General features: G+C 53.2%; 2 protein-coding genes across 3 annotated transcripts; both read right to left on the reverse strand.

Annotated features, from left to right (window-relative positions):
- Positions 1 to 1,402: 1,402 nt before the first annotated feature.
- On the reverse strand, positions 1,403 to 4,363 carry NUDT18 (nudix hydrolase 18). Its single transcript, XM_084767651.1, has 3 exons — positions 4,058 to 4,363; positions 3,024 to 3,237; positions 1,403 to 2,796 (listed from the first exon to the last, which is right to left on the reverse strand). The coding sequence occupies exons 1-3, from the start codon at positions 4,217 to 4,219 to the stop codon at positions 2,201 to 2,203; spliced, it is 972 nt and encodes a 323-aa protein (XP_084623777.1). The 5' UTR covers positions 4,220 to 4,363; the 3' UTR covers positions 1,403 to 2,200.
- Positions 4,364 to 9,091: 4,728 nt separating this feature from the next.
- Positions 9,092 to 27,240, reverse strand: HR (HR lysine demethylase and nuclear receptor corepressor). 2 transcript variants are annotated; one of them, XM_084767650.1, is made up of 19 exons: positions 27,099 to 27,240; positions 25,188 to 25,836; positions 23,762 to 24,557; positions 22,397 to 22,547; positions 22,120 to 22,307; positions 19,978 to 20,142; positions 18,384 to 18,473; positions 18,121 to 18,236; positions 15,994 to 16,075; positions 15,127 to 15,290; positions 14,787 to 15,020; positions 14,362 to 14,527; positions 14,056 to 14,125; positions 13,655 to 13,785; positions 13,412 to 13,531; positions 13,196 to 13,311; positions 11,054 to 11,218; positions 10,506 to 10,634; positions 9,092 to 10,311 (listed from the first exon to the last, which is right to left on the reverse strand). In XM_084767650.1, exons 2-19 carry the CDS (start codon positions 25,797 to 25,799, stop codon positions 10,249 to 10,251), a joined length of 3,558 nt encoding a protein of 1,185 aa, XP_084623776.1. In that variant the 5' UTR covers positions 25,800 to 25,836; positions 27,099 to 27,240; the 3' UTR covers positions 9,092 to 10,248. The 2 variants fall into 2 exon arrangements, with proteins under 2 accessions (XP_084623776.1, XP_084623775.1); XM_084767649.1 differs by having other exon boundaries at positions 15,994 to 16,078.
- Between the last annotated feature and the right edge of the window lie 4 nt (positions 27,241 to 27,244).

Raw genomic sequence — 27,244 nt, forward strand, 5'->3', positions numbered from 1 at the left:
TGCTCAGGAGCTGGAGGAAGATTCCTGGACAGAATAAAAGTTTTCGGTTCCCATTGGGACTGTTAGGTGGCCTCCTTACCTAGGATGTGTGAAACCCGGAGTTCAACCCACAGCACTACAAAAATGAAAAAGAAATAGGGAAGACATCATTTATTTTGTTCTATTTTTTGAGGCAGGGTCTCTCTCTCTCTCTAATGTAATTCAGGCTGTCCAGGGACTTGCTATATGGACCAGGCTGGCCTCAAAGCTCACAGCGATCCTCCTGCCTCGGTAATGTTGGGATAAAAGGCATGCACCATCACGGCTAGCTTTGGTTTATCATTTGGAAAATTTAGAGACCAGACAAGATGGTTACCAAAAGAGGCCTGGGCCAATAGGAAAGGATCAGCACACTTCTCTCCTCTGCTCAGGCTAAGCAGTGTCCTTACTCAGTGAAAAGCAATGCTAGGATGCATGTTTCCCTGCTCAGAAACCAGAAATCTTTTCCTTAGATGTGGGGATTAGCAGCACACATGGTCCATTCCCCTTGCCCTGCTGCTTTTGGTTTTTATTGACACTTTTATTTTCAATTATGTATTTCTGTGTAGGGGGTGTGCACCTTGAGTGCAGTGCCCACAGAGGCCAGAGAGGGTGTTGGGTCCCCTGGAGCTGGAGTTAAAGGTGATTGCGAGCCACTTGGTGTGAGTGCTGGAAAGCAAACTCAGGTCCTTTGCCAGTGCATGCTTTTTTTTTTTTTTTTTTTGGATTTTCAAGACAGGGTTTCTCTGTGTAGCCTTGGCTGTCTGGACTTGCTTTGTAGATCAGGCTGGCCTCGAACTCACAGCGATCCACCTGCCTCTGCCTCCCGAGTGCTGAGATTAAAGGTGTGTGCCACCACGCCCGGCGTAAAGTGCTGAGCTGAGCCATCTCTCTGGCCCCCAAGTTTTCATCACATAATAAAGGTGATGTGCAGCAGCAGCAAGCTTGGCCTTGGCATGCTGGAGCACATCTGTATTCCTGGGACTCAAGAATCAGAGGCAGGAAGATCACAACAGACTTGAGTGAGGTCAGCCTGGTCTATGTGGGCGGAGTCTATCTCAAGAAAACAAAATCCTGTTATGGCCTGGGAGTAATAAAAAAAAAATACTCGCGTTCTGCAGAAGGAAGATGATCAGAAATTCAAGGTCATGGCCAGCTACCTTATAAGAGTTCATGGGCAGCCTAGGCTACATGAACTGAGGAAAGGGCTTGAAGGAAAGCTAAAAAGCCAGGACCAGAGAGCACATGGCTACAGTCAGAGGCCAGGAAGCTCAAAGAAAAGAAGAAGAAGAAAAAAAAAAAACTTGGACAGAAAGGCCAAGGTGTCATTCTCAGCTCTTGTTCCACATGCAATTTCACCAGACCAAATTGTTCAACACCTGGACAGGTCTGAGCTGTGTTTTTATTAGGGGCGTGGTCCCTCCAAAGTCCCACACCCACCCCAGCAGGACAGAAAAGCTAGAGCGAGCCTAGGTGGGTTGAGGCTTCAGTGAGCAGCACTGTTTACCCCGGGAGCCCTATACCCCTGCATAGCATCAGTGTGTCCACCATGAGAAAGACCTGGGTGGCACTGGGGCAGTGGTGGCGCACGCTTTTATAATCTCAGCACTCGGGAGGCAGAGGCAGGAGGAGCTCTGTGAGTTCGAGGCCAGCCTGGTCTACAAAGTGAGTCCAGGACAGCCAAGGCTACACAGAGAAACCCTGTCTCGAAAAACAGACAAAACAAAAAAACGACCTGGGTGTCTGTGGGTGGGAGAGTGGGCCCATACCTTCCCCACACAGATATTTGGGCACGAAGGGCAAGTTAAGCAACGCCTTTTTACTCACAATGAGGACTCTGCTCTAAGGATGCGGGGGGGGGGGGGGGGGCATGTCCCATCCCCCTATACATTCCTAAGGGCTTGGAAGGATTGACATGTGGGGGAAGGGCTTTTCCAAAGTGGACAAAGAAATAAAATTGTGCCGGTTAGGGTTGAAAACACTCTTCACCGTCTTAAAGAGAAGCACTGTGTACCCTCAGAACAACTGAGCCCTTGAGCACTGGATTCACGGCACCCTCCCTTTGGGCTCAGTGTGGGGTCCCTGTGCTTGTGCACAGTGCAATGAGATCTCACATTGCCAGCCTCTTCCCTGCCGCAGAGGGAGGGCGGAGGCTCAGCTGCCCGTCAACACTGGCACCTCTCTATCTGTTCAGGGGGATGACGGAAGATTCCTGGACCCTGTGTAGAAGCTGTTTTTGTAAGTCTTCCTCTAAGACCTTCCACCAAAAGTAGTTCTCACCCCGAATCTTTGGGGGCTCATCTTGGATCCCTGGGTTCCGAAAAGCCACCGTCACCAGCACATTCAGGCAGATGCCATCCATGTGGTCTCTGCCTAGGTGCTGCAGCCCAAGCAACCCCTTGGTCTCCACTGCCAAACTGTGCAGAGTCAGACATTCCTGTAGCAGCCGCAAGATGGCCACGTTGATGCCGCCCCTTTGCTCCATAGGGGTAAAGCCACAGGCAGTGATGGGCAAGTGAGGTGTCCCCACTGTGCCCACCAGCACCCACACCGACTGGACTGTTGAAAAGATGGCCACCAACCGCTGGCAGACCACACTGCAGGGAAGTTCTTGAGGCAGAGTGAGAGGGTGCATGGCTTGTTGGCAGAACTTGGCACCCAGCTCCACCAGGGGCAGAACGTCATGGGCTCTAAGCGGAGTAGGCAGGGAGACCCGTGGGTACCAGCCAGCCTGTAGGGACTCAGCATCGGCATTCTTGGACGTCTTCAGAACTCCACCTAAGGGGAGATTTGGAGGGGTGGGGGAGAGGGCCGGTATGAGAAGTGTTGAGTCTGAGACAGTAAATGACCACCCAGTCATCCCACAGGGAGACCCCCCCCCAACCCCCCACCCCCACACAAGCTCTGAGTAATAGGTCAGTGGCAATTGGCCGAAGCCACAGTATGGCTGGCTAAGGAGGACAACGTGTGAGAAAGGTGCCCGAATGCCACCAGGTGGGTTGTACCTGTGGGTCGAGCAAGGAATACAAAACGGATCCAGGAGGCGCCCCTCTCCTCCACGGACAGCAGTGTTACTGGCTCACAGAGCAAGCCAGCCTCCTCCTTCACCTCTCGCTGCATCGCCTCCACGATGGTCTCTCCTGGCTCCATTCTCCCAGCCGGGAGGTACCACGATCCCCGGCACTCCCTCTTGGCCTCTTGGATCATCAACACCTCATCCTGAGAAGGATGAAGAAGCAAGAGAATCTTCACTGCTATCCAGACAGTCTGGGGGTGGGGGGGGGTGGGGCTCCACCTGGAGGGTGGCTCAAAGCTCTCTTCTTGGTAGACAGACACCTTCGGGATGCTGGATCCTGAGGAGCCAGGCCCTGGTGTGGTTGAGCCAGCTGTGGCTGCCTCCTCTTTGTTGTAACTCAGCTTTGGATCCAGAGGGCTTTCTGTTGTAGGAAGGAGCTGAGGTGCTTGGGTGTAGCTCCAAGGACGCCCCATCCCGAAGGTTGTCACCACTCCTATACTGACTCAACTATGCCACTGTGTTGCTCTTGTTCCCAGGAGACTTATAAACAACCGTTTGTGTCAGGTCCCCAAGCTAGGGTCTGAGGCTTTGAATCTCAGCTCCACCTCCATACCAACCTACCCCCTACTCGGCCAGGATGTTACAACCATGACTTGTACAGAGGTGATCGATTACTAAGAACTCTCAGAGGGGATGGGTATAAGCTCCCTACTACTTACTACTCTTAGGGCCAGGAGGGTCTAGGAACCCCCCCGCTGTGGGTCAGGCACTGTGCCAGACTCCTGGTAAGGAAGGAGGCATACTACAGGCCTCTGCTGGTGGAGGCGAGGTCTAGTAGATGAGACAGACCGCCCCGGGGGCCTCAGCTTCCTCTATATTATAGACTTTTAAAGGATTCAGCTCAGCTGCTGCTAGTGTGAAAGTGCTTTGCAACACTGCGAAGCGGCCGTTGGCTCGCCTGTTCCCACCAGTGCTGGCGGCGCGCTCCCGAGACCAGCGGAAGGCCGGCGTCCGGACGCTCACCTGCTCGTTGAGGAACACGGCCAGCACCACGTAGCAGACATTCTTCCGCAGCCGCACGGGCGACAGCGGCTTGCCGGCCGGCTCCGAGTCACAGCTCTGCACCAGCAACCCCTTGCCCCCCAGCACGGTGGCCAGCGCCCCCGCCAAACCTTCCGTAGCCATCAAGTCTCCGGGGAGGTGGCAAGCTGGGACCCGCCAGACCCCCCCCCCCCCGGAGGCAGGCAGCGGGGACCTGAGCTGCAGTGGGCCGCTGCGCCCTCGCCCCCTTCCTTCCCTGCCTTGAGGGCCAAGGCAACGCGGAACCTCCGGGAGAGACCTGGCCGCTGATAGGCTGCAAATCACCGCGGCCTGCCTGGATTGGCCAGGTCCCGGCAGTTACCGAGGGGGCGGGGCTCCGAGGATCCTCCCTCCCTCCCTCGGCTCCTCCTCCCTTGCCCCCTCCCCGCCCCCGCCGGGTTTTAGCCGCTGGCCGCTCACTCCACACTCTCTCCCAGCTCTCTGTTAATTCACCCCAGCACGCACTTGTCCGCACGGGTTCCGACGGTGATGTCATCCTGCCTGTAGCGTGTTAAACACCACTGCGACCAGGGTCGATGGCGTCACCACTCGTCTGATGACATTACGGAGGCCTAGGCTCTGCCGTCTGCTCCCACTGTCCAGCTTTTATCATAAACAAACTAGAGAAGTGTTCAAGGCAGAATAGGTCCCAAAAAACTTTCTGACTTCGTTCAAATGTTATGGATGTCATGTTATATGCCTGGGCACATAACGTTGCGATGGAGATTCTGATCTGCATAGATCGATGGACATAGGCATTTTAAAAGTCACAGGCTGGTCATAGACTAAAGGATTGGTTTGGGGCAGGGGTGGCGGGTGGGCATGTGATTGACAAGGCTCAGAGGAGGGCTGAGACAAGGCTGGTATGGTCCAGGTGGGACAAAGTTGGGGATGAGAGGAAGCGATTGGGGGATGAAAAGGAGCTTGGAATCGGCAAAGCAGCCTTCATCAGATTACCCCGCGCTCAAAGCGTTTCCCATGCAGTGGCAAGGCTTCTGCAGCAAACTGCATCCTTAGAGGGTAGGGGTGGTGCCCTCCTACCCAGCGTGCAGGGCCTGGCCATGGGGAACAGGGTGTGGGCTGTTTTGGCCAGCTCCTGCTTCTCTCCCAGCCTGACCTTTCCTCCTCTGAGCGTCTTTAACCTCCTCTCAGGACAGGAAGGCAGGGCCAGCTGGGAGGAATCCACAAAGCAGGCCAAGTCTGGGCTCCTCACCCCATCATAGCCTTCTCTTTCCTCCGCCCTCCTGCTGGCTCTGTGTGCCTCCTTTGGGGGAACAGTGGCTTGGTGGTGCTGACAAAAGCTCCGGACTTTCAGCCAGACGTCCAGTCACTGCTGGCTGGCTTGCTCTGTGCCCTGGGTGCCCTCAGTGTCCTCATCTGTGCAGTAGGTCTATAAGAGTCCTCCTTCTCCATGGTTGTTGAGAAGCCAAGAGAGCCTGAGAGGAGCTGTGGACTATCTGCACGCCGTCACCAGGCAGCCCGGCCTATTCTCCAGGTAGGGTCTCAAAGCCATGGCATTTGTTACTACACAAAAGTCAGCCCCTAGAGCTCCCCCCCCTCAGAAACAAACAAACAAACCAAGTAGAGTACATGCTAGGCAAGTACTCTAGGCTCAAACCCCAACACCACACAAAAACAGACAGACAGACAGACAAGCCTCTGTGCCTCTTGGATCTCAGCCCCATGGGACCCGTGTCCTAGCCTTTCTCCTTGATGCTGATGGTGGCTGATTGCAAACTCCCTGGACAAATCTTCTATGTAAGGTAGGACTCACCAAGTGGCCCACCATATTTTGAGGCACTTGAATCCTTCTGGCTTTAGGCCATTGAAGACCTCCCACCCCCAAATACCTGTAGTCATCGGCAGAGAAGCAAGATCAGGTGCCAGCGTGCAGATCCACCTGTTAAAGTTCTCCTCTCGTCTTCTCTCCTCCCCTCCTTCCTCTCCCCTTCCTTCCGCTCCTCTCTTCTCTATTCTCCTCTCCTTCCCTTCCCTCCTCTCTGTTCTCCTTTCCTCTCCCCCTCCCTCCTTGTTTAGATCGCTCAGTGCCTCAGTTTCCCCATCTGTGAAGTGGAGGCAGCACTAGTCAGAGACTCCATTCTGCCTCCCAGGGATGATTTGGGAGAGAGTGAGGTCATGTCTGGGCAGCTGGGAGAGTTGCAGAGGCGTCCTAAGATAAACAGCCTAACTGCCTGGAAGAGCAAAGGCTGCCACACCGCAGCTCCATTCGCCCATTACCGTGGGGGAGGGAGAAAACACCCCTCTGCTGTGGAGGGCCTAATTGCCTTGTCATAAGCCACACGGAAGCAAAACAAAAAACAAAACAAAACAAAAAACACCAAAAAAACAAAAACAAAAACACCAAAAGCCCTTTGTAAACTGTGAAGAGGACACACAGAAGGTATTGGAAAGGGATATAGTCCTTCCCAGAGTGCTTGGGGAGGCAACAAAAAGTTTGGATTTCTCAGCTGGGTGTGGTGGCGCACGCCTTTAATCCCAGCACTCAGGAGGCAGAGGCAGGCAGATCTCTGTGAGTTCGAGGCCAGCCTCATTTACAAAGTGAGTCCAGGACAACCAAGGCTACCCAGAGAAACCCTGGAGAGATGGCTCAGTAGTTAAGAGCACTGGCTGCTTTTCCAGAGGATCTGAGTTCAAATCTCAGCACCCACACAGCAGCTCACAACAGTGTAAATCCAACTCCAAGTGATCAGGCACCCTCACTCACTCACACAGGCATACATGCTTGAAATACACCAATGCACATAATAGAAAGAAAAAAAAAGGTTGCATTTCTCAAGGAAAGAGAGCAGTAGTCAGAGACAGGTGGATGAGTCCTGGACAGAAAGGGCATCTTGAGACAGGGGAGGAAGCAGGGACAGACCCTCCCTCAAAGTATGTCTTCAGTCATCCGAGTGGGGAGCAGGCCACTTTAGGGCACACTGGTGCACAAGTGTTTATGACCTTATAAGCCGGGAGATCTGGGTTGGCAGAGTCAGGGACATGGGGACAGACAGGGACGTCCTGGGCAGGCAAGGGTGTCTGGGATGCTAGAGTCCTTTACAACATAGCAAATCCTGTCTCCTGATGAAGAAGAGATGGATGAGAAGAACAGTGGGAGGATGAGGCTTGGGCCTCTACCACTAGCTCCTTGAACAACTTTGGAGGAGTCACAGCTACAACGGAGATCAGACCTAGGCATTTCTAGATCCTGGGACACAAAAGGGGATATTAGTGGGAATGGAGGTGAAATTCCAACAGGGCTGTGGCTTCCCAGATAGCATTATAATAATGTTAAGGTCTTGGTAATGATGAGAGCACCATGTTTGTATAAGATATTCCCACTGTGGGGCACTCGGTGAAGGGAAACTGGAAGCTTTATGTGCCATGTTTATTTTGTGTTCTAGAGACAGGGTCCCGCGACGTAAACCTGGCTGCCCGTATTAAAGGTATGCGCCACCACAATGCTATGTGCTATGCTTATAACCTGATTGTAAACCTGCCACTCAAGATAGAATGCAGGAAGATTTTCTAAGGAAAAGGGAAAAGCAGCCAACGGAAGGATGGAGATGCACTCCCAAGCTTCCCTCCAGCTCTAGCTGCTGTTGTCAGTGTGAGTCGGCGAGAAGCGCCAGAGCCAAAGGCTGACAAGGAGCCACTGATCCCCCGGGGCCTGTACAGGGAACAGTGCCAGCCAAGGCCCTGGCCTGTGTCTCAGGGTCAGATCTATTCTTGGTCCAAGCCTAGAACAAGTGAATACTGGCTCAACCGCTGGCTTTAAGGGCCAGACAAATCCACCCTCGAGGGAGCTGTGAGGGTGGGAGACGGGTGGGTGTCCAGGGAGCCTGAGGCCCTAGTCTCCTCCCTGCCACCCCACCCCAACAAACGAGGTTCAGTGTTCCAGCTTTCCCAAGAAGCGTCCCATGTTGGTTGATGTCAGGACAACGCTCTAGAACGCAAAGTGTTAAGAACAAGTCATTGAGTGACAGCGCCTTCTCTTGGGAAGAGGATGGAGAAGCAGGAAAGACCATCTTTAAAGCCACGAAGCAGCAAAACTAGAATGCAAAGGACGTGTCTTGGGTCAGTGAATTTGGTTCAAATCCTATTCCGCCACTTACATGGCCATGTAACCTCGGGTGACTTACTTAGCCCCAAACTGCCAGTTTCTTCTATAAAATGGAAATAGGTCATCGGTACCTCAAACTACTGTCAGGCACTAAACAAGATGGTTTAAGTGAAATAAAAAGGACACAGTGAAACATGGCTGCTCTCAAGAGTTCACCCTCCTTTTAATCAAAAAAAAAAAAAAAAGGATGAAAATGACTAAACTCTTCAATAAAAAAGCCTAACTTTTTTCTTTTTAAGATGGGGTCCCGCCAGGCATGGTGGCTCACGCCTTTAATTCCAGCACTCGGGAGACAGAGGCAGGTGGATCGCTGTGAGTTTGAGGCCAGCATGGTCTACAAAGAGAGTCTAGGACAGCCAAGGCTACACACAGAAAGCCCATCTCGAAAAACAAAACAAAACAACAACAACAACAAAATGGGGGCTCCAGGCATGGTAGCACACACCTTTAATGCCACCACTCTGGAGGCAAAGGCAGGCAGATCTCTGAAATCGAGGCCAACCTGGTCTACAAAGTGAGACTAGGACAGTCAGGTCTACATGAGAAACCCTGTCTTGAAAAAAAGAAAAAGAAAAAAGACAGAGGCTCATTAAGCCCAAGCTGGTGTCAAAAATCACAATGTAGCCAAGGCTAGCCTTGAACTTCTGATTCTCTTACTTCTCTATCTCTCCCCTAGAACAGGGGTCACAGGTGTGTTCCATCACACCCCGCTATAACACAGCCTTAAAAGAAAGCAGTCAAGATTCCCTAAAGAAAATGCTGGAAGGAAACATAACAAAAATCAAGCGATGCTTGGGTTAGGTAAGAGGAGATTGCGGGTACCTTTGTTGTCTTCTAAATGCTCTGAACAGACGTTCTGTTTATAATAAAAACTTTTATTTAATTAAAAAAAAATCCCCAAACCACAGCAGGAACTGTTAAGTATAACAAGAGCTGGCGCATTTGTGCGGTTGAGAAACACAGGGGAAGAGGTAGGAAGGCAAAGCGTTATCATAAGGGCCATGGGGCAGGGGTCAGCTGTCTGAGGCCATGAAGCTCTGTCCCCAGGGCCGGGATGCCAAGAGTAGCTGGGTTGAGCAAGGGTTCTCCTGGGTGTTTCTCCAGGTCAGAAGACACAGGACAGGCGGGACAGAGGCAGAGGTGTCTGTCATCTCCACAGGCTGATGCCACCCAGGGAGGCCATCTCAGTGCTGGGCCCTAGAACTCTGCCTTTCCCCACTGTCAGTCAGGAATATCTTCAGTCCTCAGAACGCTCCAGGGGTCCAGGCCTCCCCAAAGATCTGGCAGTGGTATTGGAGGTCTCTGTCACCAGGTCCCCAGTCCCTGCTCATTCTGTCCACCGGCCTCTGAGTCTGCCTTCTTTCCCTAGCCCATGTGGCTGGCAGAGTAAGGGCCAACTATGCTAGCAGCAGCCACCAAACAACCGATTTTTAAAAGAGACTGGGGAGGAGAGAGGTAGGCGCAGGGCACAGTGGTACTGCCCGTGTCGTTCCCTCCAGTCGGTCTGGGCCATTAACTGAGGTTATCACCTCCCCAAACCCACAGCTCCTCTGTAAAGGGAAGAGTCCTGTGGCTCCCAGCGCAGCAGACCTATGGTCGGGAGGGTTTCATCTGGATCACGGTGAGCTATAGCGTAGCTGGGGGCCCAGGGACAACACAGGACAAGTCGGCCAAAGGAAGTGTTGCTTAAGCCAAAACATTTCCCAAGCTTCCCTAAGGGAGGGTGTACATCCCCTGGGGTGGAGAATAGGGGTTAGAAGGAGTCATTTACCCCCTAGTATGAACCTGATACCACGGAGAGGGAAGCCATGGTGGAGCAGGTGTCAACTTCAGTGGCACTACAGTTGTTCCCTTTAGGGCCAGGGAGAGGAACAGGGTCCCCTGCTTGTGCCCAAAGTGATATTTGTAGAATGGACCACACCTTAGTTCTCCTGTACCATTCCCTGTTGAAGTTATGCGTAGACTGAGCACTTGGTTACCTGCCCACCACCCCTCTAGGCACCAGGATCCTCTATTTAGCATCCTGTAATGTTCCCACAGCCACCTTCACTGCTTGAAACACAGCCCGGTCCATCTAGGGAAAAAGGAAAAAACCGACGTAGAATTTTCAATCACGTTCGAGCCCCCACCCTCACTCCCTACCCTTCTCCAAGCATGCTTTTCTCTGGCACCGACAAGCCATGAGCCCACTCCATCACCTACTGTGGCTGTGCCCCCCAAAGAGACCGGGCAGCAACACATGCTCAGCCAGCCCGGTATCACACTCACCTGGGCATAAAGCATACGGTGGTCAGGGGGCAGGCTGGCACCCTGGTGGCACAGCTGAGCAGAGAGGGCACAGGTCTCAGGAGACAGAAAGTGCTGAGTGACACTGACTGTGCTCACCAGGCCCTGCACCTGTGCCATGGGGGACAAGGGCAAGAGGGTAAGTTGAGGCTCAAGCCATGCTCCCCCACCCCAATAAGTCCAATAAAGCCAACAAATCCGCTTCCCCATCTAACTTTCAGAAAGCAGTAGCCTTGGTTACAGTGCCGGGTATCCCAAAGGGTGTGGCCAGAACAAGAGCCGAGGGACCCTGGGGTGCTGAGTGAGTTGGCCAAGACTAGATCAGAGCTCTGGAGAGAGTCCCACACAGCACTGAAGACATCAAGACCCTCACCCAGCCTTGCAATCTCCATGGCTTCCTGGCCTGCCTAGCTTTCTGTCGGGTAAAGAACCCCCATGTGATCGGGACTCTGCCCCCCCCCCCCCCCCCCGTGTCCTTGCTAATTCGGATACTCTGATCTTCTGCTAAGCTCCGCCCTCCAGGGACTCACCTGATGGGGTGCCCCAGCAGGCACCAGCACCGCCTCTCCAGGGGCCTGTAGCAGGGTCCAGCAGCTCACACCCCACTCCTCCCTTAGCCTGCGTCGCAACCCTGCATCCAAGTAGCAGCTGCCTGGGGCACCAGGCTCCAGGGTTCCTGCTCCAGCTGGGCACACCTTAAAGAAAAGAAAGAGAGATGAGCATCCATGGGAATAACAGCAGGGCGTCAGAGAGGAAGGTGAAAGAGGGTGCTGAAGTTGTCTTGAAGGCCAGGAGGAAGAGGAAAGAGGTCGGAGAGAAGGCTTGGTGGTAAAGGCTTGGGGGTACATCCAGGTTGGGCTGGAAGTAACTTAGAGTAAAGGACACTCAAGCTGGGGAGGAGGAGGGATCTAAATCTGCTTTTCTTGGGATATGCCTTTCATAGCCTCTGTGACCCTGGCCTGACCTCTTGTTCTCTCAGTGTCCCTTTCTCCAAAACCCAGGAAGATGTCCTGCACAAGCCCCATTCATAACCGTTTTCACAGGAAGTTCTTGAGTTTTTGTAAACAGCCTGTATTGGAAGCTAAACTGGGGAGAAACTGGTAGCTCTCTCTCCGCCCCCACCCCTGGGGGGGGGTACAATCCTAGGTCCAGGAAAGGCAGGGCCACACAGAAGCTCTGACTCAAAGTGGGTAGATAGGCTTGAGGCTCCTGAAGCAGGGCCAGCTATGGCGACTGTCATGAGCCCAGACACAGGCAGAGTTCCATGACAGGCAGGGACAAGTAAAGGCCAGAAGAGGTGCCCAGGGAACCTGTACAGGTGAGCGCCAGCATCGTGTTCTGATTGGCCACCAGCTAAACCCCACCTCCTTCAGCTAGGATCTCAGCCATTGTCCCTGGATTGAGAGGGTGCTGGCAGGGGTTGGCTGGGGTTGGGAGGCTAGGGAACCCCATCCCCCTGGAGGATCCCAGGAGGATGCCAAGTTTCCTTGGTTCCAAATATTCAAGTCCATCCTGGGGCTACGGCAGTAACAGGCCACCCAGTGAGAAAGGGCCCCTCAGACCTCCCCATGAGTCACGCCACTGGGCCATATGGGACTGCCAACAGCCAACCACACCCAGAGCAGACAAGGCCATCTGTTGATGATGGTGCTCTTTGTTGGCTCCTCTCTGTGTGTCACAGCATCTGGGTGTGAGCCCGTGGCAGTGCATGGTGGACAACACCATATTGACACTTGCATGTTTGTATCTTAGCAGGAGTGACAGTATTATTATTATTTCTGATGGTGCTAATCGGGCAAAGTTTCAGACAAGGCTCTCATGTAGCCCAGGCTAGCTTCAAACTAACCTTGTTTGCCAAGGATAACCTGAACCTCTGATCTTCCTGTTTCTACCTCTCAAGTGCTGCAATTATAAAGATATACCACCATGCCTGGCTCAATTATTTATTTTATTATATAGCTTGAGCAGCCTTAAGCTCGTGACTCTTCTGGCACGGTACTACTATACCCTGCTATAATCTTTAGTAATCCTGGCCTCCCATCTTCCCTGCCCTTCTGGAGTTCTTTGACTTCCTGTCTCACTACTGCTACCACTAGGCCCCTATGCTGGTAGGTGTGTGCCCCACCTTCCTACCTCAACCCTCTTCGTGGCTAGTTTCTCCCCTAGAGATTTTTCCTCAACTGTAAGAAAGGGGAAGGCTGTTTGCCAGTCTCTCAACCCTACAGGCCAAAAAAAGGGGAGAATTCCTGTTCCCAGGAGGAATACAGGATAGGAACTTAAAGTTGATGGAAGTGTAAAAGCTCAGGTCCCAGGGTTACCACTAAGCCTCATTTTTCCCATCCATAAAGTGGGAAAGTAGCTGTCTTTGCTTAGGTCAGGAGTAAGGAAGAGGAGAAAGGTACCATAAATGAAGACAGTGCACCAAGGCCCTTAACACAATGCCTGCTCTATAGTTATTGCCTCGTCGCCTCACTAGATTCTGCCTCTCCTGCTACACTCTTTCCTTATATGGAGCCCCAGCAGAGAATAGGACTTCTATCCTGCTCTCTCTGCACCTGTCTACCTGAGTCTAGCTAACTCATCATCAGGACAAGGAAAGCTCATAGGAGATAGGAGCATACAGAGAGACGGGCGGGGGCAAGGGGTGGGTTCCAGACTCCCTCCCTCCTCACCATCTGGAGAAAGCGACGGATGCGCTGGGCGTCCTGGGCCCGGAACACATGCCACACAGTGCTGGTCTGGCTACCTGGAGACCAGAGCCCTTCCCCATCCAGGCCTGAGAGGAAATCTGCAGGAGAAAGATGGCTCAGGTGAGCCCAGGGTAGGCAAAGGCAGACATCCTCATTAACAGCTTGACTTGCAAGCATTTCCAGCCGAGGAGGCCTTACCTTTCTGTGCTCGGTACCAGGAAGGCAGCTGGGCCTCAGCGTGCACCAGGATACTGATTAGGTCAGACACCTCCACACATAGGTTCTTGGTCCCCAGGTGTCCACGGTGTGGGTTCACACCTGTAGGGATGTAGAACAAGGACACACTCTCAGGCCCCAAACCTCGACACGATGATGCACATGTGCCCTATGATGATACGGAAGGCAGAGGTAGGGAGGGGCCCGGAGCAGAAAGGTACTCACCATAGGCTGCCCAGAGCTGGGGCTCCAGGGGATGCAGGGTGAGGCCCAGGGGGAGGTAGGAGGCCAGGTTGAGTTTCCCTCGGTGGGCACAGTACTCTGGAAGTGGAAGGCTGGAGGCAAGGTTCTCCACCCTGGGGATAGCGGTTGCAAGGGGGAAAATTATGCACAGCAAGTCCAACGCGGACCCCTGAGGCCCATCAGAGCTTCCCACTGCTAGGGTAACATCCAGAGGGCAAAATCCATCCCCTTCCCAAGGATTTCTAGCACACCCCCTAAGACAGACCCCCGTCCCCGACTCTAGCTATACATCCACTCTAAGCCCCTTTTTAGAGGGTGAGGGGTAGAGAAGCAAGGGCTGCTGGCAGCTGGGAGATAGGGCTGGTCTTTGATACTGTACCTACCTGCTAGTGTCCTTATCCCCCAGGGTTCGGTGTAGCAGGAGGACAGAGCCCTCATCTATCTTTGGACGTGCTAAGGGAAGAGAGAGATGTCAACCCATGGTGGGACCTCTTGGCCTAGAGACTCCTTCCCTGTCTCTATGGCCCCCATCCCTAAGGTCAGTTTCTACTTCCTGTTCCACCCCCCCCCCCCCACCCCACCACTACCACCACCACCGCCATCTCCAGAGCTACTCTAGGGTTCTCTTGATACATGACACCTCAGGGTCAGGCCCCCAGCTCCCTCTACTCCTTGTTAGGAATGCTTACTCTCAGGGTGAGAGAATCCCTCCCAGAATGCCTTGCTGTCCAGGCTTATGGGCTGAGGAGGCCCGAGGGCAGTCAATGTCTGCACCTGGCCACCGAGTGTCCCAAGAGCTTCCGTTCCCCACAGGCTAACTCTCAATGTCTTCTGGATGCCTGACACTAACACGGGCTGCAGGGAAGAAAAAGAAAGCACACACACACACACACACACACACACACACACACACACACACACACAATGGTGAAGGTGTATGTAGCCAGGCTGGGGCACGTTGTGACAGCTGCGGGACATGTCGGGGAGGGCTTGGGGAGAGATAGCTTTTGCTGATCCCTCTGGGTACCAGCACACCCACCCTGAGCCTGGGGACCAGGACCCTGTGAAGCCGGTGAGGCCATAGCGTTGGAAAGGAAGAGGCAGGCCAGCTTACCTGGCCCTGCCGCCAGTGTTCCTGGAAAAGGTGAAAGGCCTGCTTAGGCCTGGGTTCCTGCAGCCACAGCAAAGCTCCAGGAGGAGACAGCCGGGTTCGTACTGGCGACAGGGGCAGGCTCAGGCCCTTGCGTAAGCCTGACCCTCGAAGGCCTGGCCCCAGGGCCTTCTCTTGGATCTTCCGTTCTACTACCTGCGCAATAATGCTGTCCAGGATGTTGGTAATGCGGTCATCCTGTGGGGAGGGAGGGACGGAGCGGCAAGAAGGTTCAGGACTCACTCAGCCATCCCAGCCTCTGGTCCTCAGGCTCTTGGCCCCCTCCCTCTGAGCCCTTGCTCACACTGGGCAGAGCTGGGGTGACAGGGGCGAAGGCCATGTGAATCCGCTCGTGTCCCAGGCAGAGTTTGACAGCTGTAGAGGCTAGCAGCTCACAGAGAGAGGGACAGGGAAGGGGCGATCGGCCAGCGCGGTCCTCTGCTGGGGTCTCAGTGGAATCTGGGGTTTCTGTTGAAGAAGCAAAGGGTGAGTGACTTTCCTTTGGTCGTTAGCTCAAAAAGATGTCCTCTCATGTCTTGGCCAAGCCTGTTCTGTCCCCGGCAGCGCTCCATCTTTACTCTGCCCTGTCCGGGTGTCATTCCATCACTGCCTTCCCGAATGAAGTTGAAGAGTCTCTAGGAAAAGGGACTCCAAATGGGAGTCGGGTTGGGAGACAGTTGAGTAAGCGCACAGTATTTCTGTGTAAGGATGAGAATCTAAGTTCAAATCCTCAACAACCACAAAAACAAAAACAAAAAAACGCCATCACTGTCATGCCTGGCACCTCAGCTCTTGGGTTCAGGAGGGAGTGATGCAGAGATAAGAGCATTGCTGGCTGAGGTTTGTTGGCCACCAACCTAGCTTCAGGTTTAAAGAGAGACCCTGTCTCAAGGGGGTAAGAAAGGAAGTAATAGAGCAGGGCACCCGATGTCTTCACACGCATACAATAAACAAACGAATGCAAAAATAAACAATAGGAGAGTCTGGCTGATGGAGTCAAGGCACCTGTCTGGAGGTGAGGGGTGGCGATTCCTGTTCTGTGCCTTGTGGGGGGAGGGGAAGGGAGGAGAGATGATTGCCAAAGTAACGCCAAGTTTCTACTGGCGACGGTTATTTCTCCATTGCCCTCCTGCATGCCCAGTCCAAGGAGCATGGGGAGCCAGCCACTCACCTTCTTTGATGTCCTTGGTCCTATTGGAGTCTCCATTGCAGGTAGGTTGTGGTGCTGGGGGAGTTTTCTCTGTTGGTTCCTTCTGCTAAACCCATCCACCACCACCCCCCAAGTCCAAGCAGAGGTTTTAAAAATGTGCAGACACAACCGAATTCAATGTTCAAGGGCTAAAAATGTGTTCTTTTTTTGGGTTTTGGGGGCACAGAGTTTCTCTGTATAGCCTTGGCTGTCCAGGCTGGCCTTGAACTCATAGAGATCCTCCTGACTCTACCTTCCAAGTGCTGGCATTAAAGGTGTGCACCACCACACCTGGCTTCCTTTTTTATTTGTATTTGATGTGCGCTAGTGTTTTGCCTGCATGTGTGCCTGTGTTGGGGTGTTGGATGCCCTGGAATTGGAGTTACAGACAATCTGAGCTGTCGTGTGGGTGCTAGGAATTGAACCCAGGTTCTCTGGAAGAGCAGCCAGTGCTCCTAACCACCGAGCCATCCCTCTATCTCTAACAATGTTATAACGAGCCCTAAAGTTGTTTGCGAGAGAGTGAAATGTTAAAAAAAAAAAAAAAAAAAAGAACAAAAGAGAGAGAGTGAGTGAAATTATAAAGAATTAATAGGGCCAGGCGTGGCAGTGCATGCTTTTAATCTTAGTACTTGGGACTCAGAGGCAGGTGGATATCTGTGAGTTTGATGCCAGCCTGGTCTACAAGGAGAGCCCAGGACAGCCAAGGCTACACAGAGAAACTCTGTCTCGAAAAACAAGAAAGAAAGAAAGAAAGAACAGCAGTGTAAGAGATCATTATTATTTTCTTACTTATACTTGTCTACATTTTTTTATTTTTATACAATGGATATGTGGCAGTGTCTGGTATATAAAATGTACTTTTCAGCCAGCTGTAGTATATGTAGATGTATGACATCTGTAATTCTTGCACTCTGGAGGTCAAGGTAGATGGATTGCAAATTTCAGCTAACCTGGGCTACATAACAAGACCTCATCTTTAAACAAAATCTACAGGACAATAAAATGTACTTTTTTGCTTTCCTTAGTGAGGATGGGACCCAGGGCCCTAAGCGTGCCAGGGAAGCACCCTGACACCAAGCTATAGTCAACCCTCAGCTTTTATGAGACGATCGCCCTGTGTTGGCTAGGCTAGTCTCAAGCTCCGGTTTCTCCTGCCTCTACCTCCCAAGACATGTACCATCATGCCCAGCTCATAAAATACTTTTAATAGGTTCAGCAAGATGGCTCATCAGGGAAGAGCACCTGGCATGCCTGGGAACTTGAGTTCTATCCCCAGAACCCACACACTGGGAAGAAAAGAACCAACTCTCACAACTTGTCCTGTGACCTCCATGTGTGTGCCATGCCAAGTATTGTGCTCCCAACCCCAAAATAAAATAAATAATAAATAAGTAAATGTTAAAAATTTAAATACCCACTGGGCAGTGGTGGCACACGACTTTAATCCCAGCACTTGGGAGGCGAAGACAGGTGGATCACTGTGAGTTCGAAGCCAGCCTGATCTACAAAGTAAGTCCAGGACAGCCTAGGCTACACAGAGAAACCCTGTCTAGAAAAACCAAACCAAACCAAACCAAACCAAACAAAACAAAACTCCTAATTAACTCTTTCTTAAGTGAGTAGCTTTTATCACAGAATCACAAAGTTCATTTGAAAAAAGCAAAACTTTTTTCACAGTGCATGTTAAGTGCGTGCCATGAGCTGAGGGGCCAGGGCTACTAAGAAGGTGGTTGATACTGAACCAGAAAGGACCCATGGCTGGAGTGGTAACAGTAAGATAAAGTGGCAAAGGCTGGCCTAAAAGACCAAGTGAGGAAGGACTTTAGGGAGCAGGGAGAAAGGGCTTGTGGTCGGGGGCGGGGGGGGGGGGTTGCGGGGGTGGCGAGGCGGGGGGGGGGGGTGGAAGGGAAAGGCACATGCTAGAGTCAATGTTTTGATCCTGCTTCCCATGAAGGTGGGAAATGGCTTGTTCCACCAGCTTTGTCCCCACCCACAGAGAAAGGCCAGCTCCCCCTCCCCATACAGGTTAGCCATGTGCGTGCAAACTGCTCAATACAGGAGCCCAGCAACTGGTGCTTGTCACTCAGAACACGTCCTGGTTCTTACCTGCTGACCCCCATCACCAGGGGCCCACACACGGGCATCAACCTGGCAGAAACAGTGCCCCCGAATGTCAAACTTGGCCCAGACTTGGTGCATCACAGCGCTCAGTTCTGCCAGTGCTGGGTGTGTGGAAGAGAGATGGACATGGAGCAGTCTGGCCTCACCAACCAGGAGGCCATGTCACCAGGGTCAGGAACAACCGAGACAGTATCCTGTCTTCCTTGGGTCCCACCCACTGCATGCCCCACCCCTCCACAATGGCTCACCCTGGCTGGAGACAAACTGGGTCAGAATCAGAGAACAGGCAGCATGCCCAGCCTCCTGGGCACACTCGTCTCTGTGCTGCTCCCGGGAGCCTGTGGGGTAGGAAGAGAGGAGCTGCAGGTCCAGAAAGCGAGGTAACTACAGGTTAAGGTCAAGGAAGGAGGCCAAGTACATGATACTTAAATCAGGAGTTCGGCAAGTCACAAAACAAGTGCATGCTGGGAAGCCTGGGTGTCCGTAACAGCGTAGAATTCTTTGCTTTTGGAATGGAGAGGTTTTCATGTGCTGCCCTGCTTTGCAAGAGCCTAAGGTGTGTGTGTGGGGGGGGGTTAGGGGCGGGGCCTGTGAGATGGCTCAGCAGGTAGAGGTGCTTGCCACCAAGCCTAAGGACCTGAGTTTGATTCCTATGACTCACATGGTGGAAAGAAAGAACTGATTCCCAAAAGATGTCCTCTGACCATCATATATGTGCTGTGGCAAGTGCACACATGTATGTCTCTCTCTCTCTCTCTCTCTCTCTCTCTCTCTCTCTCTCTCTCTCTCTCTCTCTCACACACACACACACACACACACACACACCAATAAATACACAAACAAACAGATCAATGAATCAATATTTCCTCATTGAAGTCCCCTGGGTGGTCACATAAGAATGCACCTGACTCTAGAACTTTTTTTTTTGAGCCATGGAACTGAAAGCTGAAAACCTTAAAAAGGATGGGACTGGATCAGAGGGCCTGAGGCTAAAGTCTTGGCTTTAACCCTGACTTGCTTTGGGTCTGTGGACAGTACATTCGACCTCCTCTGAGTTATTCTTATCTGGATAATGGAGAAAATCACACCCATTTCACCATATTGATGTGAGATACATAGAGATACATAGAGAAGGCACCTGATTGCTGTGTGTGCGCATCCATGTGCATGCATGTTCGTATGTGTCCTCCTTATCTTTTGAAGCTAGATCTCTCTTACTCAAGCTGGAGTTCATTAATTCAGCCCAGCTTTCTGGTCAATAACCTCCAGGCATCTGCCTGTCTCTGGTCCCCAGGTGGGCCACCATGCCCAACTTTAACAGGCGTGCTAGGGAATCTGAACTTAGAGCCTCCTGTTTGCTTGGCTAGCACTTTACTGACCAAACTCATATACCCAGTGCCCAGATACTTGACTATTTCCCCCGCAAGATAGAGTTTCTCTATGCAGCCTTGGCTGTCCTGGACTCACTTTGTAGACTAGGCTGGCCTCGAACTCACAGTGATTCGCTTGCCTGTGTCTCCCAAGTGCTGGGATTACAGACGTGTACCACGCCCGGCGATGCTTGACTTCTTAAAAGAGCAGGTAAGGAGGGAGCCCTTGCCGCTTTTACAGAGGATTCGGGTTCAATTTCTTTTCTTTTTTGATTCAGGTTCAATTTCTAACATACACATGGCCGTTTACAACCACCTACAACTCTGGTTCCAGGAGCTCTGACCCACCCACCCCCCTTTTGACTTCCACAAGCCTCAGGCACACATGTAGTGCACACATACATCATGGAGACAAAACACTCAGACATATAAAACTATACAAATCTAAAAAAGCAATTCTGTTTTTCCTCACCCGCTTTCTCCCTGGTCTTTCCAGCTCCGGCTATGCGACCACAGGCTACACACAGCCGGTGGCTGCAGTGGGAGCATCTCCAGTGTGTGTTGAAGAGTCCATGGTGGCAACGGCTGCAGCAGTGTGGAAGCCCTGAGCTGTCCTCTGTCATGGCTGGCCCCTGGCCTGTTGGCCACAGAAGAACAGGGTCAGAGGACTCATGTACGTATAGCCCTCTAGGGGAGCCATATGTAGCAGTGGTTCTCAACCTGTGGGTTGTGACCCCTCTGTGGGGGTCAAACTACCCTTTCACAAGGGTCACGTATCAGATATCCTGCAAATCAGATATTTATATTACAATTCATAACAGCAGCAAAAATACAGTTATAGCTGGGTGTGACGGCGCACGCCTTTAATCCCAGCACTTGGGAGGCAGAGGCAGGCAGATTTCTGTGAGTTTGAGGTCAGCCTGGTTTACAAAGCAAGTCCGGGACAGCCAAGGCTACACAGAGAAATCCTGTCTCATCATCATTATCATCATCATTTTATTATTATTATTATTATTATTATTATTATTATTATTATTATGGCTGAGGGGGTTGCCATAACATTAGGCACGGTATTAAAAAGTCACAGCATTAGGAAGGGTGAGAACCAGTGACATATTGGAAGCAGCATGGGCGAGGCAGGGAACAATTTCAACCCAGAGCCACTGGAAGAAGGGAGCTGGGCTCCTCCTCCATTCCTTGTAGTTTACTCAACATACTAGTCTGGCAGTAGCGATCCTTTCCAGCATGCACTCCTACGGCAGTCGTAGCCTCAGCTGCCCAGGCCACCCCACCCCAAGCCTTGCCCCAGAGGTCTCCCGAGTGTGCCTGTGCCTCTAATCCGCACCACTTCCAGCCACCTCCCCACCCCACAAGGGATGGAAAGGCGCAGCACCCACTCAGGTGGCCTTTCCTCTAAGTCCAGGGGGCTTAGTAGATTAGAAGAGGAGCCCCAAAGAGGCTGCTCTTGCCCTTACCCACAGAAATGGATTGTTTGGTTTGGTTTTGTTTTTTGAGACAGGGCTTCTCTGTGTAGCCTTGGCTGTCCTGGACTTACTCTGTAGACCAGGCTGGCCTCGAACTCACAGAGATCTGCTTGCCCTTGCTTCCCAGAGTGCTGGGATTATAGGACCACCGTGGCTGGATATTTTTTTTTTTTAAAGAGCCAAGGTTCAGACTAAACCGTGATTGGTAGGTAGAAAGGGCCCCACAGAACACGCATTCAAGGCACGTGATCATGTCCCAAGTGGGCACGGGAGACTCGGAGTTTCTCAGGAGTAGTTCTTGCCCCACCAGAATTCATATCCCCGCCCAGGGAGAGAACCCACAGCCACAGTGACGACTGTTGGACTGCTGGCTGAAAGGACCATGGAAAGATGAGGGTGACGTGGCCCGGGGAACTTCACAAATGGCCCCAAAGGATGAGTAAGTTCTTATCCGTAGGTACGATGGGATGATCAGGGCATTCCAGATCGAGGGAACAGCTAGTGCCAAGGCCCCAGGGGACAGACGAGCTTTATGATCCGGGAAGGGAAAGACGGATGGGCATGCATGCCAGAAATCCAGGCTGGGAGTGGCAGCCATGAGCTGGCTCATGACTGGACAAACTAGGGGCTGTCCTCTCTGGAGTGAGATGGTGACACTGGTGATCCTCATGCAAGGAGTAACATGTGGGCCCAGGGCTGTGGTTTACAAAGTTCACACTCTTGCTAGAAAGAGCAGCATAGAGGTGGCCTGGACCGAAGGACCCAGCTGAAGGCAAACATCTCCACCTTCAGCCAGAATCCCACCAACTTTTGAAGCCCATGAGCCTCATCACTCTAGAGGCCTTCCTTGCCCTTAACTTCACTGGAGCCTTCTCATCTCCCAGGCTATGGTACTGGCTCGGTTCCTGCCATAAGCCCTATTGTTCTCAGAGAACTGGACTGAACCAAACTTTTAGACTTCCCAGGAGGATTCCCCACCCAGGGCCAAACACCTCAGGGTTGACTAAGAATCCAAGTAAGGGATAGATAGGGACGGAGATCTCCTGAGTAGGCCTGGGAACCCCAAAGCACTGGCAAACGTGGGTTGTGAGAGACACGCAGGAGCAGGCCCACAAGGGAGGTCAGCTTACCCTCACGCTGTGCCCACGCGAGGGCCTCCCGCTCCCTCCGCAGCAGGCGGCAGAGTCGGTCACCCAAACCACTCAGCAGGTGCTTAGCTAGGCCCTTATTGAGCGGAGCTTCCAGGCCAGACCTTCCTTCATCCTCAGAGCTGACAGAGGGGTCCTCTTCCTCCAACGGCTTTGCTTCCAGGGGCAACCTGGAGATGAGACGAGACAAAAGGGCTTGAGGAGAGAGGCCATGGGAGCCAGCGGGGATGTTGGTGACTCTGACTGGGGCAACATTTACCTATGTGAATGCTGGGAGTGGCTGGTTAGTACTCCCACGTCTCCAGCTGCCTGGGCACAGCTTTGGCACTGAGTGACACCTGCTAAGTGAGCCTGGTGAGATGTATCATCGAGCCTGGATTCCTGGAGGCTAGTCCTGCCATCCTGGGGTCCTGAGGAGATAATACAGTGGCTTAGGGAGTCTAGTTTCTAGGGCTTATGCTAGCGAAAGCCCCGAATTAGCAACCACCCTGTCCACAGGCAGCCAGTTCGGCCCCGGGTCCCAGGCTTGTGAGACTAAGTCAGAACCCGAAATAGGACCCAGCAGGTATAAGAGTCACGCACAAGGCTGAGCAGGAATGGAGGATGAGAGGGTGGTTTAGCATGTTCAGCCCAGGGCTTTGGGAAGCCTGAGCAACGGTCCTTGCACTTGTTTGGAATCCAGCCATTATTGACTGTAGATAGGTTGGCTAAAGGCTCTTTGGCCATGTGACACCGTGAGGAGATGATTCCAACGTGGACGGATGGATGGGTGGACGGAGGGCACCGGAAAGTGAGAAGGCCAGAGTTTCAACACAGAACACAGGTGCTGTAACCCAAGAGGAGTTGACAACTTCCCAGCCCAGACTGAGACGTGTGAAAGTGCAGACAGACCCACACCAGGTGCAGGGGCTTTAGGGGCCAGGTCAGAGAGACAGTCTTCTGTGGGCCCAGCGTCCCAAGAGGCTGAAAGTGAGGTGATCCTGCAGAAACCAATCTGGCTCCAGGGTTGCTGGAACCCTCTGTGAAGGACACAGTGTAGCCAAGAGTCCACGCTGTACCCAAAAGGCCGTCAGGTCCAAATTGAGTCTCCGTGATTCATCTGGCCAAGAGAGGTTGAGAGTGGTCCTCCAGGAGAGATAATGGCTACACTGGGATTTGTGGTACAAATAACCATGGCATTTCCTAAGTGCCACGAGTTCCTCAGAGCCTCGACGAGCGGTTTAACCCTCCTTGTAGTCTTCATAAGGTGGGGGCCATCTTTACTCCCACTGTATAGATGAACTAAGGTCCTCAGAGGTGAAGCAACTTCTTCAGGTCCCAGTTACTGATCAGCACGTCAGGAAGTGGCTGTCTCTGGAAACTCTGTTCTGGCCCATGTCACTGGTTCGCCAACAACTCAGGAAGAGGAAGGGATGGAAGCCACCAGCTAGAAGACTGTGCTGAACAACCCTGGGAGCCAGAGCACTGTGGTGACTCAGGAAGGAGACCTGCCATCTAAGTATGGCCCATCAGAAAGGCCGACGGACAGACTTCAGGTCCTTGTAAAGGTCCAGCCCTGTTGCCCTTTCTTCAACAGATCCCTCCCCTCTTCCCCAACCCCCACAACAGCCCATCACCCCCTTACCTCTCTGCTCTTCTTGTTCCTCTGCCATCGCTGCCTTGCTTCCTGTGGCTGTGTCCGGTGCCTCCTCCTGCCAAGCCCTGGGCCCCTGCCTCCCAGTGCCTGGGAAAGGGTGGGATGGCCGTTTGGGAGCTGGGCCCCTTGCTGCTCCCTGGACCTCTGGACTGCCTGCCCTTTTGAGTGCCCGGACACCAACAGCTGGGCTCTCTTCCTTTCCAGGACAGCCACCCGGGCACTCAAACTGTTCTGAATGGCGTGTGAGCCAGGTCTTCTTCAGCTTGGTGTGATGGCTTGGGAGACAGGCCCTGGATCTAGCCTTGTTCCTTTCTTCACTAGAGTCACCCGGCCCACTATTGCCTCCCTCTGGGCTGTCCTGGCATTTCCTGCAAGAGCCAAGATCCCCGTCTCTGGCAGGTAGGTGGGATGAGCAACAGCCACCCGGAGGGGTGGGCGGCCCAGGAGATGGGCACCTTGGTGTGACTGGTGGTCCTAGCTGGTACCCAAGGCTATTACTTCCCGGCCCAGCCCAAATGTTGCCAAGAGTGTGAACTAGGCCTGGGGGACAAGAGGGCCAGGGGGTCCTAGGAACAGTGTCTGGATACCCCAAGAAAAGTGGGCAAAGATTCTGCTGCCTGCTGGCTCCTGTCTCCCCATCCCTCTGGTGAAGTGAGGGGCCCTCTGCCTCACAGGAGATGCGCTGGAGATGCCCACCAGGGGCTAAGCCCAACAACCCAGACCCTGACACTGCCGAGGGCTCCTTTGCTGGCCTGAGGATGTTCGGATCCTTGTGGTAAAAGCCCTAAAAGAGGAGAAAGGGTTAAGCTAGTGCTGATGTGGGCTCCCAGCATTCAAAAGAACAAACAGGAGTAACAGCAGAAGTTATTTACAAAATAAAATACAGCTATAAGAAGTCATTGGTGAACTCACAGGCTATCAGGTGAGTGGCACCTCCCCAGGCAGCTCCCCTACTACCCTGGGCCCCACACCATCTTCTCCCAAGATTTTCAGAGACTGAAGGGTTACTGCTTGGCTTACTAGAGAATTCTGTGTTTTGGTCCACATCCCCTTTGGTTGGCTTTGGTTTTGGAGAGAGGCTCTTTCTATGTACTCCAGACTAGCACGGAGTTCACAATCCTGCCTCACATTTAAAGACTTTTTTCTTGGCATACGGGGTGGCCCATCAGGAAGGAGCCCCAGAAAGAGGTCTGAGGCCTGCACGTCTCACCCACTCTTTGCCCCCTCAGTAAGGCCACACATTCCAATGGGCAGAGTTTCTAAGGCCCTGATCCTGGATGAACTGTGAGTGAGTCAACGGCTGCAGAGGCCCAAGGGCAGGGCAGGGAAGGGCCAGGGAGATAGAGCTGCCCAGGGTTTGGGTTGCCTGCAGGGCTAGGGACAACCATGCACCCAATTCTACCCCATCACTCACCTTGCTGCCTAAGCTGAAAGCAGAGGGCACTTTTGGCTGGCCTCCGGGGTGTACCCAGGGGGTCGGGGCCAAAGGCCAGTCATATGGACGTTCTGGGGGCAGACTGGACATTAGGTAGGGCGGCAAGCAGGTGGGAACCCAGAAGGGAGCTCGCTCTAGAATCTTGGTCTCCAGCAAGAAAGGGCAGTGCAAAGGCCGGAAGGCCACAGGGTCACTCTTGGGATGACTACCACTATGCTCAGGTATCAGGGGGGCACAGCGAGGAGGGCACGCTGGCCCACAGAAGGCCAGTGGATGGGCCAGCATCGCTTCCTTCCAGCGCAGTCCTTCCTTGCTACCCAGCCAGCTGGACTTCCTCTCCCCATTCCGAGGACCCTCACCCTCCACCAGTGAGAGTGTGTCCTTGGGGCCTTGGGGGAAGCCGGGAGGGAACCAGGAGTCCGGAGTGCTCAGGACACCCCTCCAAAAAGGAGCAGGGTCTCCTAGGCACAGTGCCCCATGGCGCAAGCCATCCTGTGGTGGGGTACCAGGCTCCTGTCCCACAATGCCGTTCTCGGGGGCTATCTTCTCCCAGGCTGGAGTGTCCTTCAGGAAGCTGGGCACACTCTCCATCACTCTCCTACCCTCATGGGGCTCTCCCAGGGGGATCCTGAAGCATAAGGACAAAGTAGGAAGTCTTTAGGCACAGGCCCCACGTACCTTAGCCATGAGCACCACCCTGGGAATACCAAAGTGGCTCAAACCAGTAAAGCAAGTGCCAGGGCACAGCAGGGCACAAAGCAGCCTTCCACATGTGGCCAAAAGGATTCTGCTTTGTGGCAGGAAGTTGATGCCTCTTCCTAAATTCTGGCCCCTATCTGAATTGGGGGGTGGGGGGAGTCAAAACTCAATAGAAGGTTGTCAGTTCCAGGGTGAAAGGCTCTGTCTGCCCTTATGGAGCTAGGGATTTGGTTACAAGTCTTGGAAATGGACAGGAAGCAAGAGGTTAGCCCAGTAGAGGCAAGAGAGTCCAGAGAGCTCAGCTGGGAGGGCAGGGAGGCAGGATCCTAACTCTGGCCCCGGCCCTGTTCTGTGGATGCTTAGCAGATCACTTTCTCCTCCCGGCTTCCATGTGCCCGTATGTAAAAGTGAGACTTGGAACAGAGAGGAGCCTTTCTAAACTTCAGTCTGTTTTTTGGAGGGTGCTGCTTGCTCACTCCCATCTCCAGCCCCCATCAGGCATGCAAGACTGGGATGTTCAGGCCCAGCAGGCTCAAGAGTCACTGGGCAGGGCAGCTAGCCAGGGCTACTGGCTGGTGTCTCTCCCTACACCTGGGCTGCCTGACTGCCTTTTTATGGCCTCTAGTTTTTTGGCATCTCCAAAGAGTACCAGGACAACTGCTGGGGGCTAGGATCTCAGCCTGGGGTGGGGGGCGCGGGAAGAGGAGTAAACTAGCAATTGAGAAAGGATTAAGAGGTTTCAGACTAGGGTGGGTCGAGCTGCCCAAGGCAGTGCTAGGGCACCGCTGCTAACTGAAGCCGGGAGTGGGGAGGGAAGGAGGCGGGGAAAGCAGGCTGGGCCCAGAGAGACGCAAGCGAGGGAAAATTGAACACTCATGCGAGGGACCAGGATGACAGGTGGCAACAGATCAGCTGGACCCTCCCGGAGCCGTCTCCATCGCCATCCGGAGGAAGCCCCAAGAGGGATGGGTATACAGAAGCCTTGGCGGAGGCGCCAGGATATTTTGGAGCTGCAGCCTGCGCGCAGTCCAATCCCCTTAGTTGGGCATCTTAACTTTTCCCCGTTAAGATGTAAGATTCAGTTCTGAGTGGCACCGGCACTTTATTCCCTTACTGTACTTTGGGATCAGCTCATAACCCGCCCCTCTCCCATTACAATTACTCCAGAACGCGCCACCTCTCCGCGTTTACCTGGGCTTCACTGGCCGGGCGCGGTGTGGGCGGCGGTCGTGCTAGTCGGCGCTGGGCACTCGCTCCCCATGGGCCGGCTTCGGGGCGTTCTCCCGCTGTCTACTCAGCGCGCTCGCGCTCTCTTTTCCCCAGGGCCTCCGGGGCTC

This window comes from Acomys minous (genome assembly GCF_964271855.1).
Source record: "Acomys minous genome assembly, chromosome: 18".
Lineage (NCBI taxonomy): Eukaryota > Metazoa > Chordata > Mammalia > Rodentia > Muridae > Acomys > Acomys minous.

Coding starts and splice junctions, on each gene's coding strand:
- NUDT18 (XM_084767651.1), bottom strand. CDS start 4,219: ATGGCTACGGAAGGTTTGGCGGGGGCGCTGGCCACCGTGCTGGGGGGC. Junction 3,238..4,057: donor CCGTGTTCCTCAACGAGCAG/GTGAGCGTCCGG, acceptor CATCCTTCTCAG/GATGAGGTGTTGATGATCCA. Junction 2,797..3,023: donor ATTCCTTGCTCGACCCACAG/GTACAACCCACC, acceptor ATCTCCCCTTAG/GTGGAGTTCTGAAGACGTCC.
- HR (XM_084767649.1), bottom strand. CDS start 25,799: ATGGAGAGTGTGCCCAGCTTCCTGAAGGACACTCCAGCCTGGGAGAAG. Junction 22,548..23,761: donor GGAACAAGAAGAGCAGAGAG/GTAAGGGGGTGA, acceptor TTATCTCCTCAG/GACCCCAGGATGGCAGGACT. Junction 11,219..13,195: donor TCCGTCGCTTTCTCCAGATG/GTGAGGAGGGAG, acceptor CTTTTCTTTAAG/GTGTGCCCAGCTGGAGCAGG.